The sequence below is a fragment of the Parus major genome, chromosome 6 (assembly GCF_001522545.3).
Source record: "Parus major isolate Abel chromosome 6, Parus_major1.1, whole genome shotgun sequence".
Classification (NCBI taxonomy): Eukaryota; Metazoa; Chordata; class Aves; order Passeriformes; family Paridae; genus Parus; species Parus major.
The window spans coordinates 28,488,625-28,501,922 of NC_031775.1; the positions used below are offsets into that span (position 1 = coordinate 28,488,625).

At 43.9% G+C, this 13,298-nt stretch overlaps 1 protein-coding gene across 1 annotated transcript; it reads right to left on the bottom strand.

The window, feature by feature from the left end:
- Positions 1-4,683: 4,683 nt before the first annotated feature.
- PRLHR (prolactin releasing hormone receptor) lies at positions 4,684-13,003 on the bottom strand. The gene is made up of 4 exons (XM_015632436.3): positions 12,856-13,003; positions 11,479-12,740; positions 7,590-7,641; positions 4,684-6,639 (listed from the first exon to the last, which is right to left on the bottom strand). Exon 2 carries the CDS (start codon positions 12,550-12,552, stop codon positions 11,521-11,523), a length of 1,032 nt encoding a protein of 343 aa, XP_015487922.1. The 5' UTR covers positions 12,553-12,740; positions 12,856-13,003; the 3' UTR covers positions 4,684-6,639; positions 7,590-7,641; positions 11,479-11,520.
- Positions 13,004-13,298: the final 295 nt, after the last annotated feature.

Genomic DNA, 13,298 nt, shown 5'->3' on the forward strand with positions numbered 1-13,298 from the left:
ATGGGCTCCTCAAAGATGTGTGATGCACCCAAAGGGTGAGGCAGATTTCAATGGGGAGAGAACTACAGCATGGCTGGAAAGCCACACAACAGCATTGAAATTCACATTCTCTGTCCCAGGCTTTTCAGCATTGCTGGCATGCCAGTGCTTGGTGGTGAGACAGTGAGGGGTTTAGAATTAGGAGCTGTTCTGAATTGTCCTTCCTGGCCTAACGTGCCCTCCTTCTGCAGGTGTGGACCTCACTGGGGAGGGACTCTGAGCTGTCCTGATGGCTGCAGACCTCAGGGATGCTCTGTGCTGCCTGGTTGCAGCCCAAGAAGCCTTGCTGTAGAGCTGGCACCAAGCCACAGCTCAGTCACAAGTGTCACAGCACTCAAACTCCTCTGGGTGCTCCCTGTGCCCTCACTGCTACATTCTCTCCTGCAGGTTTTGGGTTTTACTTAACATAAATTCTGTAGGACTTTACTTCTAGCTGTTCTTTTGACAGTAATGGACCATTAACTAACTGGAGATAAAACTGAAAGTATAAATCCCTCTTCTTTAGGGCAATAGAAAGCAGGTTTAAGATGCAGGTCATGAAAAGCATGAGTTCCCTGTAACCTCAGACAGGGCCTGATTAACTGTCCCTGCCAGGCATCCCCACCTGGGCCAGTGAAGAACAAGAAAGCAGAAGCTGAGGTTTATGCTGCAGAACTGTTTGCATCTGCCGAGGGAAAGCCTTTAGTCCTGATGTTTGAGCTTTGTCTTCCCTGTAAGACAGTGAGGGCTGTCTGGGCTGCTAAGGAGTTCTCTCCAGAGACTGATGCTGCCTCTGATTGCAAGTTGGGTGTTTTCATCTTTTTTGAGACATGGTGAGATGAGAAGAGCCAGAGCTTTGCTCATGTCAGAGGTGAGGGAGGAAAAGGGCCCAGGGGAGTGCCCAGACTGCTCCCAGCCAGGCTGTGGGATGAGGTGATGAGGCAGCTCTGCAGGTTGGGGTGCACCAAGCCCAGTTCCCTGTCCTTTCCCCGGGGTCTCCAGTAATGTAGAAGGGCTCTGCTATGTGTCTGTGGGAGTGAGTTTGCTGATGACTCCCTTCACTAGACCTTGAGGTCAGCGCCTTCTGATTAAAAAAGTTAATTACCTTTCTCTTGCAGGAATGACTCTATTTTCAAGGTCTCCCAGGCCATTAATCAAGCATCTTCTTTTGAAAGCAGTTTTAATTAAAAGTAAGTCATCATTAGAGCCAGGGTGGCCAAGTCAGAGGGGGATGTCTTCAGAGACCTCGCTGGTCTCTGCTGTGGGAAATGGAGTGGTTCATGTTTATGCAGCCCCCACCCCCCAGCCTTCCCCCACTCCTGGTGGGTTATAAGTATTCTTTTTTAAGTGTCCAGCTGAACATTTTAAACACTGTTTAAAATCTGTAATTTACAGGCAAATCTTCAGAAGAGTTCAGTCATCTCTTGGTGCTGAGGGTGTTTCTGTCTGCAGCAGCCCCCACTGCTGTGCTTTGGGGCCAGTCTCAAAGGCTAGAGTGAAAGACTTAAAATGCCAAAGTTCCCCGTCAAAGTTAGATATTTTGTCTGTGGTTTAGTATCTTCTCAAGTTCATTTACTGATTTTATTAGCAGGTCTCTCAAGCCCCCTGGTCGTGTCCAGGAGGTGGCAGTGGAAGAGCATCCATCACTCCACAAACACGGGGCTCAGAGCTCACAGATCACCAAGGGCAGGATCAAGGGCTGCTGCACAGCACAGCACAGCACAGCAAACAGCTGCAGTTTAGGGTGTTTTAAAAGGTACCTCCTGTCTGCCATGCCCCAAGTGCCAGAATCTTTGGCTCCATAGTTAATAACCTGGAAATGCATGAGGAAACTTGTTCACTCAAAAGCCAGGAGGAGAAAAGCACTTCTGAGTGTGTAATTGCTAAGAATTAGATTTCAAGATGGTTTTAATCATTTTAATTACTCAAATGAGTAAAACATCTGCATATCAAATCCACTACAAATGACTAAAAACATGCAGGATTCTCACAGTGAAGCAAACTAAACAGAATTGTTCCAACATCATGTTTTGAGTTCATATTTTTTAGTGATTCTGCAGCACCCTTTTTAACTGCCCTCATGCTGGGAAAACTGCCTCCATGGAAATGTACAAGGAGGTATTAGAGAACTGGAAAGTTTCACATGACCTCAGCCTGATTCATTTCATTCCAAAATACTGCAGAAGGATATGGCACAATTAATGCCAGAACCACTTGGGGTTTTCTTAGGGAAGTCATTTGGTGTAAATAAGCATCAGAAGACTGGAAAGGAGCAAATATATTCCGTTTTTAAGAATGGAAGAGAAAGAATAATTAGCTTACCTTCAAATACCAGAAAAATATTGGAAAGGACAAAGTCTTTGTGAGCAATGAAAGAAAACAAGCCAATGAGGAAGAGTCAAATGGATTTTTCAACTGCAAATGCTCTCAGAACAAACTCAATTCTCTTTACAAATGGGCTCTGGGCCTGGATTGAGAGGAATAATGAACACCATCTAAAGTCACAGAATGAGCTTTGGTACCTTCTCATTGAAAAGGGAGAAAAGTAATCAGTATAGATTTGTCTCCTTGCTCAGGCAGATCCCAGGTTTGCAAACAGAGGACACATGACATGGTCTGAAGATTATGTGGTCCTCTCATGCCTCTATTAGATGGCCTGGGCAAGAGAAAATAGATGAGGTCATTTCAATACGAGCAAGAGACCCACTTGGAACAAAAAAGGGGATCATAAATCCATGGGAATGAAATCTCAAACATTTTTAGAAAGAATGTTAACTGTGGACAGCATTTTAGGACCGTGAAAGAAATATGAGGTCTAAATTATGTGGAATGTCAATTTTTTCATGCACCCACAAATATTTTTTATCAATTTTCGTTAATGATTTTCTGTGTTTATTTTTCCAAGAGATTAGAAAATACTTTTTTACTCTTTTTTAATAGGCTGCTTTATTAGTGTCAGATTATTGCTTTAATCACTGTCTTGCATATGTAGGCTCCACCTGGCTTCGTGTAATTGCATCTCCTGATGACACAACCGTGGGAAACTTGTTGTTTAATAAGCTGAACCCTCTCTAAAACACTCCCATCCAGCCCAGCCTGCAGCAGCACTGTCAGTGTTTGACAGGGGGGTCCTGTGTGTGTTTAAAGGCTCTGTCTGGGCTGGGGGGCAGCTGATGCTGGTGGAGGGGCACCATGGTCATCAGAGGGGGAGCTCTGTTGGGAAATGTGATGTAAGGGTTTCTGGGGGTAGGGAAAACAGGTTTTGTTTCTATAATGAAGAAATAAATAGTGAGAAAACAGCTGACTAACAGGTTCCAGGGAAAGGAGGAATAATTTACAAGAATACTTTGGTGAATAAAGACCCAGCCACTTTATCAAATGTGTTAATGCTGAATGCTGAAGGGAAACTGATACTAATTTCTTGTGAAGAGATGGTGCTTGACAAACCCATTAGCTCCAATTCAGAGTCTAGTTTTAGCTCTGTATTAGGATGATAATTACATGTGCTCTGCCTCATGGTTTGTGCCATGTGGACTCCAATCTCCCTGAGCTGTTTGGAGGAGATATTTCAGATCTTGGATTCTTCCTCTTTCTAGAAACTGTACAAAATGTGTGGAGGGAGGGACTGATGCATCCTGAGGGCCTCTGATCTAGAGAGGGAAACAAGACAAAGTTTTTCTCATTCACAAAAGGGATTTTGGGAATATTGTATATCAGGAAACAGTTGGAACTTCCCATGTATTCTATTTTCCCTCTGCTAATGTAGTTTAATCTGTAGGGCTTGCCATTTTTGCTACTGTTTTTAAATAGGTGAACTGTGAAACTCAGTCTAGCTCCACATAACCTTTTGTCCACCTCACTGAGTCTCAATATTTGAACATAAATAGCTTCAGTTTTAGAAAGCTGTACTGACACTCTTCATTTAGTTTTCATTCATAGCTGCTTAAAAATTTTAAAACTATTCTTGTGTCAATCCAGCCTTCCACCCCTGTTTTTAAATACCTCATGTTAGGACTGGAAGAGAAAGTGCTTGCCTAATTATCTCTATTTTCAGCACTGCAAATGAAGCTGTTTGTTGAACATCATGTTGCAGATCCAGCTAAATAATTTTAACACTAAAAATCCTGTGCATTTCCTTCTTGCCCTCAAACCTTTTGTGCTTTTCTGTTTATTCAGCAAACCCATAATGGTTTAGAAAGCCACCAAATATTCCCCCAGACGTGCCTTCTTCAATGTTGAACAAACAGGAGAACATCTTTTACCCCTCTTAAAAGTGATCTAATCCCCAGGAACCAAGGCATTTTAAGAACTATTCATTTTTTTATGTGGATCCATTCCTTTAACATGTTAGGGGTTTGGGGTTGGTTGCTTGGTTTTTGTGTTAGGTTATAAATTTCACATGTATAGGGAAGATATTTAGCCTGGGGCTGCTGGTTACTGTACCACTTCTGGAAAGCAGATCTGAGCTAAACCCACAAATCAGATTTAAACTTCTTAAGAGTGAGTGAATGCAGGGGAGCATAGAGAACATCCCAAGGCACTTGTCTGTGCAATGCTCTAGGCCAGGTTTCACCCAAAATGTTGAATGCAGATGTGCAGAATAAGCTCCTGCCTGGCCTGGACGAGCTCTCAGCCCCTGCTGAGGGTGAAAAGGGAGGATGTGACTTCAAATCCTGCATCTCTGAGTTTGGGTGCCTCATACTGAGCTGAAGGGAGATCTCTGCATGGAAAATAATAGCCTGAAATTCAAGAGCCTTTCCTTAAATACGTGGGGAGGGAGAGGGGGAGGAGGTAAGTCTTCTCAGGCAACAGTGGAAAGATAACTTTTCAATGTTCTGATGCCTTTATCCAACCAATGACTTCAGGATCTGGGCAGTCTGGCATTTAATCCCCATTTCTTCTAAATTTTCGGGTGTTGCAGACATTTAGGCAGCACTTACAGGTGGGTAGTGCCATTCCAAACTACTTCATGTGAACAGTTTCGTCATTTAGCAATAAACAAAGAGTGCTAAGAACTGTGAAATAATGCAAGTGTTGTCAGACACTGTTACAAGGGGGGTTTTTTGGGTCAGAACTCTTTGGAACAGTGCTTTTCACAATGCCTTAAAAGCAAAGAAACTCATATTTTTGTCACTGCAACAAAACACAGGTCTTCAAAATCTTCCCTGCACTTTGTGTTGTTGTCAGAACTTTGACAGGTGATGATTTGCATTTCCTCTGCCTTCAGTCTGTGACAATTTTCCAAGAGGAGACAGTATCAAAGCAATCTAGAATTAGCTGTGACAAGTGACAGTTGCATGGGTGGCACAAAAGGCTTTTACAAATAGACATTATTTTATACAACAGACATTAATACATGTTTTAATGAAGAAGTGATTCACAATGATAGTATAATTGATTTGTTAAGATTAAACAGGTCTGCCATATGCTGTCTAGTGCTTCAGATGGTTTCAAATTTATTTTTCTTTTTTTAATCTATGCATATTAACAACAGATGTTGAATTTTAAAATGATCCAATAATTGAGGGGAAATCATTCCAAAGCTGAGTGATAATTTTGTCATGTTAATGATTTGAAATACTTTGTATGTGTTATATATTGGTTATTTAGCTCATAACTCTTGCACATGATATTTAATTTTTGTCACCTTACTTCATCCAGTTTCCTCTAGTTGCTGAGGAGTGGGTTGAGCACTTGCCTTGGAACTCCATCCCAAACCTTTCCATTATTTTTGTTAAAAAAACCCTTTGACAAGTGCATCTGCCCTCAACTCCTCTGCCTCTAGACTGCACAGAAATGGGATGTGGACCTCACCCTAATGCTCCTGCTTTTGCCTGGCTTGCCCTCATTGCACTGAGGGGAGGGAAGAAAGATACCACAAAGCAAACACATGGAGCTGACACGCCACAAGTGAGGGACCAAGAAGGCTTGAGTGGCTCCTACATTCATTCAGGAACAGCCTCTGGGTGATTACACATTTACCCTTTGGCTGGTATTGATAGCTTGAAGTTCAGAAATTTTATTTTTTTTCTTTCTTTGTTGCCCTGCACGGGCCCAAGAGGGGGTTGGCTCACAGCACAGTCTGTGCCTCTCCTTCCCACTCCCAAATTCGAGCTGTGGGTGGTGGCAGCCTGGGACAGTGCAGGGTGGCTCCTGTGTCATTTGCTCTCACATTTTCACCTCTCTTGTGGGAGTGCTGGAGTAAACAAACACATCTCCTTGTGGCTGAGAAGCTCTAAGAAGAGACACAACACCTCGAGCTGATCAAACCCCCCAGAGCAGAGCTGCCTCGAGCTGAGCACGTCACTTTTCTGGTGATGCTGCTGGGGAGAACCTGAGCTGCACTGAGTGATCCTCAGCCCCACACCCAGCACCAGCTCCTTCCAAACCACAGCATTCAAACTCCTCCTGCTGCTGGGAGCCACCAGCTGCCTTTCCAGCACCTGGAAACCCAGAGCCGAGCTCAGCAGCAGGGGCAGATCTCATCTCCACCCTGGAAAGCCACAAACTTCTCTTTGCAGTCCTCTTGCTGCTGTGTGTCTCCAGTGCCTCATGGAAATGCAGAAATTGTAGGAAATGTAGGTGTAGAGATTTTTGCCATTATCTTCTTCTGGATATTCCCTGCAGAAATTAAAGAGGGGAAAAAAAACCAACAAAACACAGGGAAATTACAATGTGATAATTAACATAAATAAGATGCAAAGGATGGAGAGCCCAGTCAGCTGCAAATATAGATATAGATAGCAATGATCCCAAATTGATTTCCAGTGGGCTGGAGACATGAATCAGGGAGCTCTTGAGTGTGTGTTTTGTTATTTATATAGATTACTAGTTTCATTAACTTAATTTGACAAAGCAAGCTGTAGAAAGGGAAAGTCAATCCCATCTGCTTCTTGGTGAAGAGAGTAAATTTATAGATCCTAAAAGGACATAACTCCCAATGAGATACATTTGACCTTCATGCCCTTAATATCTCAGGTTTTGCCCTGTAGGGAGGCAGCCTGACTATCAAGTAATCAGTTCGGAATCATTTAGGTTGGAAAACACCTCTGAGAACATCAGCTCCAGGTGTTAAACCAGCACTGCCAAGCCCACAACTAAACCATGACCCCAGGTGCATCTACACATGTTTTAAGTCCCTCCAAGGATGGTGAGTCCACCACTGCCCTGGGCAGCTTGTTCCAATGCCTGACCAGACATTTGGTGAAGAATTTTTTCCTAAAATCCAATCCTTGTGTAAATCTGTATGGTTTCCTAAAAGAGAAAGTACTTAATCTTTATTTTTCTTCCCCAGGGAGCAATGAGAAAATGCCAATATTCCTAATTTCAGTGGCAACAACCTTGAGGCTCCTGCTTCCACTGAGTAGCTGATCAATAACTTCAAAAGTCTGGGGCAGAGTTAGGAGAGCAGGGAAACAAATAATACAAAATTTTATTGAAATCAGCCTGGGGAAGCCTGTTCCATCTGGTTATGTCACCACACAGTAAGAATAGACTTCAAACCTGCTCCTGAGACAGGGATTGTGATAATACTTTCCAAAGGAAAAGTCCCATTAATATAGGATGGATACCTCAGATGCATCTGCAGCTCCTCCATGGGACTTTCAGTGAAGCATCTTGTTGCTGTGGAGAGAAATCAGGTACAAAGGATCAGAGTTAGTGATGGTTGTGACCCAAAATGAGGTCACTGAGCGTGGGGAGAGGTATTTACTTGAGGTAAACATAAAAGCCAGAGCTACAAGTGTCAGGCCAAGCTAGCTGCAGATCCCCACAGCAAATGGTTCAGTTCAGAGCTTGTGTGTCTTGCAGAAGGAAGAAAGAGCTTTAGAAAGCTCTCCCTCTCTGTATTTTTTCCATTAGGCAGAAACACTTGCTTTGACCCTTGAGCAACCTTTTCTCCAGGGTAAGGAGGAGGAATGTGATTGGTTTTTTTTTCTGAGAAAAGAAAAAGATAGTGAGCAGTGAGAGGGGAGGGCTGAAGGTAAAAGTTTTTACTACATTTCTTCATGCAGAAATGGCCAGGATGGCAGTGGCTTTACCACCAGTATGTTGTTTTTGTCCCCTCTTCTCCTCTGGTGGGGAGATTGATTGATGCATTGTACAGTTCTCTCCGGTTTTGCACTTTTCTTCCCCAACTGCAGGTGCACCATTTTCACCATTAGACAACTAATTATAACTCACCACTGACACCTCAACAAGCAAAGTTTGCTCAGTTAAAGCTGTACAGAGCACCTGTTGCTCAGCAGGTATGAAAAACACCAGCTTTCCCCAGCACACCTCTGAGCTGAGAAGCACTCACCCTGCTCCTGTCAGTAATGACCCTTGGCAGGAGCTGCTTTTGCCCACCCAGGTGAACTGCCATTCCCCAAAAGTGGTACAAATGTAACCCTGAGTTTTCTCCACCCAAGAAAAAAGGAAAATTGATTTAAGGCAATGCATTACACAGACCAGTTAGTCTTTGGTGACTGTTCTGAGATATCCCTGAGGTGGGGGAGAGACCAACTCTACCTGACCCTAACTGGGGTTTTGTTGTTCTTCTTTGGCTGCCTGATTTCAACTTTATTAAGCTTTGGTCACTTCCTAATCTTATTCCTGATCAAACACTGACTTATTTTCTATGTGTTCCATGAGTACATTGCCTTTTAATGCCAGCCCTGCTCTTGACCACAGGAATAGCTTATGTTTGATCAAGCTCTAGTGTAATAAAAAGGTTTATCAAGTTTTGAACTGAGCTACTCTACAAAATAAAAGCATGCCATGATTTCTTAAACTGCAGTTAAAAAGTATTCCACCAAAAATGCTTCAGTGATGAGCCCTGGTCCTTCCAAGAACTGCAGCAGTTCACTGGAGAGGGGTGGAGATTAGCAAACACGTTTCACATGACAGCTTTCAATATATTTATTTGCATAACTGGACTACAGAATGCATCAATGTGCCTCTAAATCTTATTACTGTTTATTACTCAAGATATCAGTCAAAACAATAATTAAATTGGGCAGAGATTCTTGGGGTTCAGTTGACAAAATTGAGACTCAGCAAATGTGGCTGTGCTTTGTTTTCTGCCCTGTGGAACCCCCAGACCTCAAGCTCAGGACTGGACTTCCTTTGTGCAGAGAAAGCCTGGGGAAATGGCATTACAGGACTGAGGTGGACCAAGGGGGCTGTGGAGGAGAGAGAAGGAGCTTCAGGAGCCCACAGCTGGGGAATGCAGATCATTTCAGGGTGCATCTGAAATCCTGCTAATGAGGAGGGCCTGAAACAAGGGCAGGCTGTGAGCTTTCTGCTGCAAATTCACATCCTGACAAAATCAAGGCATGCACAGGTTAAACCAGCACTCAGAGGGTGTCAGCTGTGCTGGGCATCTCCAGGAGCTGCCAGACCTTGGCACTGCTCTAACAGCAGCTCCAGAGGCAGCTGGAAGGGCGATATTCCCAATGCATCCATCACTGTGGGAACAATCTGTGCACTGAGCAGCCCTTCATTTCTGTCTCAAGGGCAACCAAACAGAGAGAGAAATCCTTGTTTGCTTCATGCAGCTCTCTGCAGTCACCCTCTCCAGTCACTGTCATTCAGGAGAACATGAATAAACCAAACTGCAACAATGGTAAATGAGGGAAAAAATGAGGAGGAAAAGATCCAAGGCCTGCTGTAGTTATGAAAGTCTGGGAAGATTCCACTGGGCTCTGGATCCCTCTGGGTGACAGCACTGTGTGTATTCAGTTCAGGAGGTTATAGACCTTACGAGCCTGCTCAATGTTAATTAACCTTTACAAACTGAAAAATTAGCAGTTTGAACTTGCTTAATTCCACAGAAGAAAAATCTCTAAAAATCAAGATTTTTTTTGTTATTTGAAGCTGCTTTTTGCATTGTTGTTTCAGTGCTCTCTTGCTGTCTTGCTCTGTGACTCTTTAAAAGAGTCCTGAAAATGAGATTGAAAAGCTTTTAAAATTAGGTTGGTTTGTTTGGAAGTGGGTTTTTGACTTTTCAAAGTGACCACTTATTCAAGTAAGTTACTATAATGAGTTTCAAGGAAAAACCATTTCCTGAAATTCAGCAAAACATTCTTTTGAAGGTCACTCAAATCTTTAAACTGAGCTAAGCAAGGCAGACACACATAATCAGAGTGAAAGCAAGTAATGCCAAATTTAAATGAACCTTCTTCATTCAGTGCCTCTGTAATCAGCTCTTAATGTCCTCATCACCAGGAGTAGAAAAACTTGAAATTGCAGGAAGTTTGTGAAAAGAAATTTAAAATGTTTTCCCAACACTTTTCCCAGGGCATGCATACGGATCTGGGGGATTTTTTATCAGATTAATTTTACTGAAACACAATGAGCAGAATTATTTTCACAGTGGGAGTGCATCTACAAACCAAAGAAACCATCCTTTCTCTCCCCTCCCCTCATGTCCATTGGTATTGCCCCCAGTAGAGACCTCTCTGGCCTTGTGCAGGTATGGTCAGAGAGATGCCCTTGCTGACCATGGCCAAAACTGCCCCTGGACTGTGCTGCTTTTTTGGCTGGTGTCAGTTCAGTACCAGGAAGTTTCTCGTGCTATCCCAGACTCCAGCTGAGCAGGTTGGAAGGAACCTCTCAGAACCAATATCTGTTGTCAGAACTTTGTCCTGTACACTTAACTGTTATACCAGATATTTTCAGGGAGGAAGAGACTAGAAACTGTTAGGTTGATTATAGCTTCTAACTCCCTTTGAAAGGTGAATGTCAAAGGAAATTGTTTCTTCCCAAAAGACTGCTCCAGAGGAGAGCGCCTGTCCCTCCTCTTTGTTTGGCAGCTCTTTCTTTGACTGGCTCATGCTTGGCTCAATATCCACAGCCCCTTCAGCCTTCTGTCTCTTAGGGCACCTCCAGAAGGGCAGAGCCAAACCCTCTGGCTCTCTCTGGAGATCAAAGCTGATGGCAGCATTGCCACATGTCAAAATCAGTTCCTCAAGGAATGAATGGGATCCGTCTCGGCACTGACAAGGCTGTGAGGACAACGCAGCTGACTTGCAGTAGGGTCAGAGAATTGGGACTGCATGAGGCAATGGCCCTAACCCAAAAAGGACTACAGGAGTGTTGTGAGTCCTCTACCCTGGAGCATGTGCCAAGGAATGGTAGACACACAAATTTAATTTTTACCCAATCCAAAACTCTCCCTCTTTGAGGTATTTAGGTTTCATATTCATCCTTGCTTCTCTTTGTCCCCAAAACCCATCTCTGTACTGACAGTAATATACAAAACAGATAGGAAGGATCCCTGTATCTTATTGTGCTTACATCTCCTTGGCTTCTAACTCCAGTCAAAGAAATAAAGATATTTTTGAGGCATGACATCTGCCTGTCATTCTCCATTAGAAGTAGAAGTGCTGGGGAAGATGCACACGGGAATTGTGTTGTTATAATTGAGCCCTAAGGGCAAATGTCAGGAATGAGGGCTAATTAAAAGCGGAAAATACTTACAATGTTAATATACAAAGGAAGTGCACTCCCACCAGCTCTCGTTTACAGCACCACACTGGCCATAATGCAGTTTGTAGCGGGTCCAATTTTCTTCTTCCTCCAGGCAAACATTTTTTTCAGCTCTCCCCTGAAGCTGTCATGGAGCCAGGCATAGAGGAAGGCATTGGTGCAAGCAGACATCATTGCAAACCAGTGGCACAGCAGCTGGATGAAGTTGAAGTACTGTTTGTCAATCAAGCTGATGTCGATGTCCTTTATCATGTTGAAGATGTGCAGGGGCAGCCAGCAGACTCCAAAGGCAGCCACCACTAAGACCAGCAAGCGAAAGGTCTTTCTCCTCCTGGCACGGTCCCACTCAGCTTGGCCCTGGGTGACATTGCCTGGGACTACACGGTTCTTCAGCTTGACTGAGATCCTCAGGTAGGACAGGGAGATGACAGCCAAGGGCAGCACATAGGTGATGATGAGGGTGCTGTAGGCATAAGCCAAGCGATCTCTTTTCATGTGGAACCAAAACTCCTCGCAGATGGAGAAGTCCAGCTCCGGGAACTCTGCGTGGTAGGTGTGGACCAAGGCTGGGGCAGCCAAAGTGCAGCTCAGCAGCCAAATAGCAGCCAGGATGTAAGCACAGATGGGGATGGTGAGCCTCCTGCGGAACGGGTACACCGTGGCACAATACCTGTCCACAGCTATGACAGTCAGGGTGAACACAGACACAAACACGGTGACAGGTTGCATCAGGAAAACAAAGTAGCACATGAAGCGCCCGTAAACCCAACCCCGGGGCTCAAAAGCATAGGCCAGGGTCAGGGGCACACAGGTTGCACACATGAGCATGTCTGAGAAAGCCAGATTGCCTACCAGAAAGTTGGTGACATTGTGCATTTTTTTTGTCTTGCAGATGACATAAATGAGAAGGTAATTCCCAATGACTCCAATAAAAACCACCAGCGAGTAGCAGGGGATGATGAGTGGCTTGAAGGACTGAACAAACTGGAGCCCCGAGAACAAATTGCTGGTGTTGCTGTGAATCGCAGAGAGGAAGCTTTGGGAGGTTAAATTGTCCGAATTCATCGTTTTCCTCCTTTTGTTGTCTGCTGTCAGCTGAGTGAAGTAGTTAGCACGGCGCTGCTCCCGCGCTCGGTCGCTGGGATAATGAATGGATTCCTGGCTGTCCAGAGGTTACCACATGGATGGTAAACAAGCAGCCGTAAATGCAGAAGGTGAACTTGTAATCCTCGAGGGGCAGCTTTTAGCAATTCCTAAGAAAAATCAAATACAACCAATTTCCATTAAAGTCCTCCTTTAGTATTTACTATTAAATCTAGCTTTTGACAGCATGCCACTTAATAAACATTTAATGCAGTGAGTACTTACTGCTGTGGGTTTGTAATCCCATATGATTTTCCTGTGGATGCCAAGAAGTGCCCTAGATGTCTGTCTTCTGCAAATCCAGGAGAGAGTGTGTGTGTGTGTGTGTGTGTGTCAGAGAGAGAGAGAGAGAGAGAGAATATATGAGTGAGAAAGAGGGCGATGCGCATTTACAAGCTAAGTGGAGATCACTGTTTTTAAATAGTCTTCACTACTAGGTCGTGACAGATTTGTGTATAAGCTTTTATCCCCATTGGCTGCCCTGGGTATTACGTTGCTCTTTGTGTGTTTTTTGCTGGTAGTAATTAGTTCTAGAATATCCTTTCAAAAATACCCTTCTCCTTCCAGTGCATCTATAATTGCCCCTCAAAGCTAAAAATCAATTTACTTTCATTAACATTAGCCTGCACAGTATCTAATCCCAGATTTGCTTTGCCAGAGCCTCCAGA

Excerpts from the sequence above, each read along its gene's own strand:
- PRLHR (XM_015632436.3), bottom strand. The coding sequence starts at position 12,552 with ATGAATTCGGACAATTTAACCTCCCAAAGCTTCCTCTCTGCGATTCAC.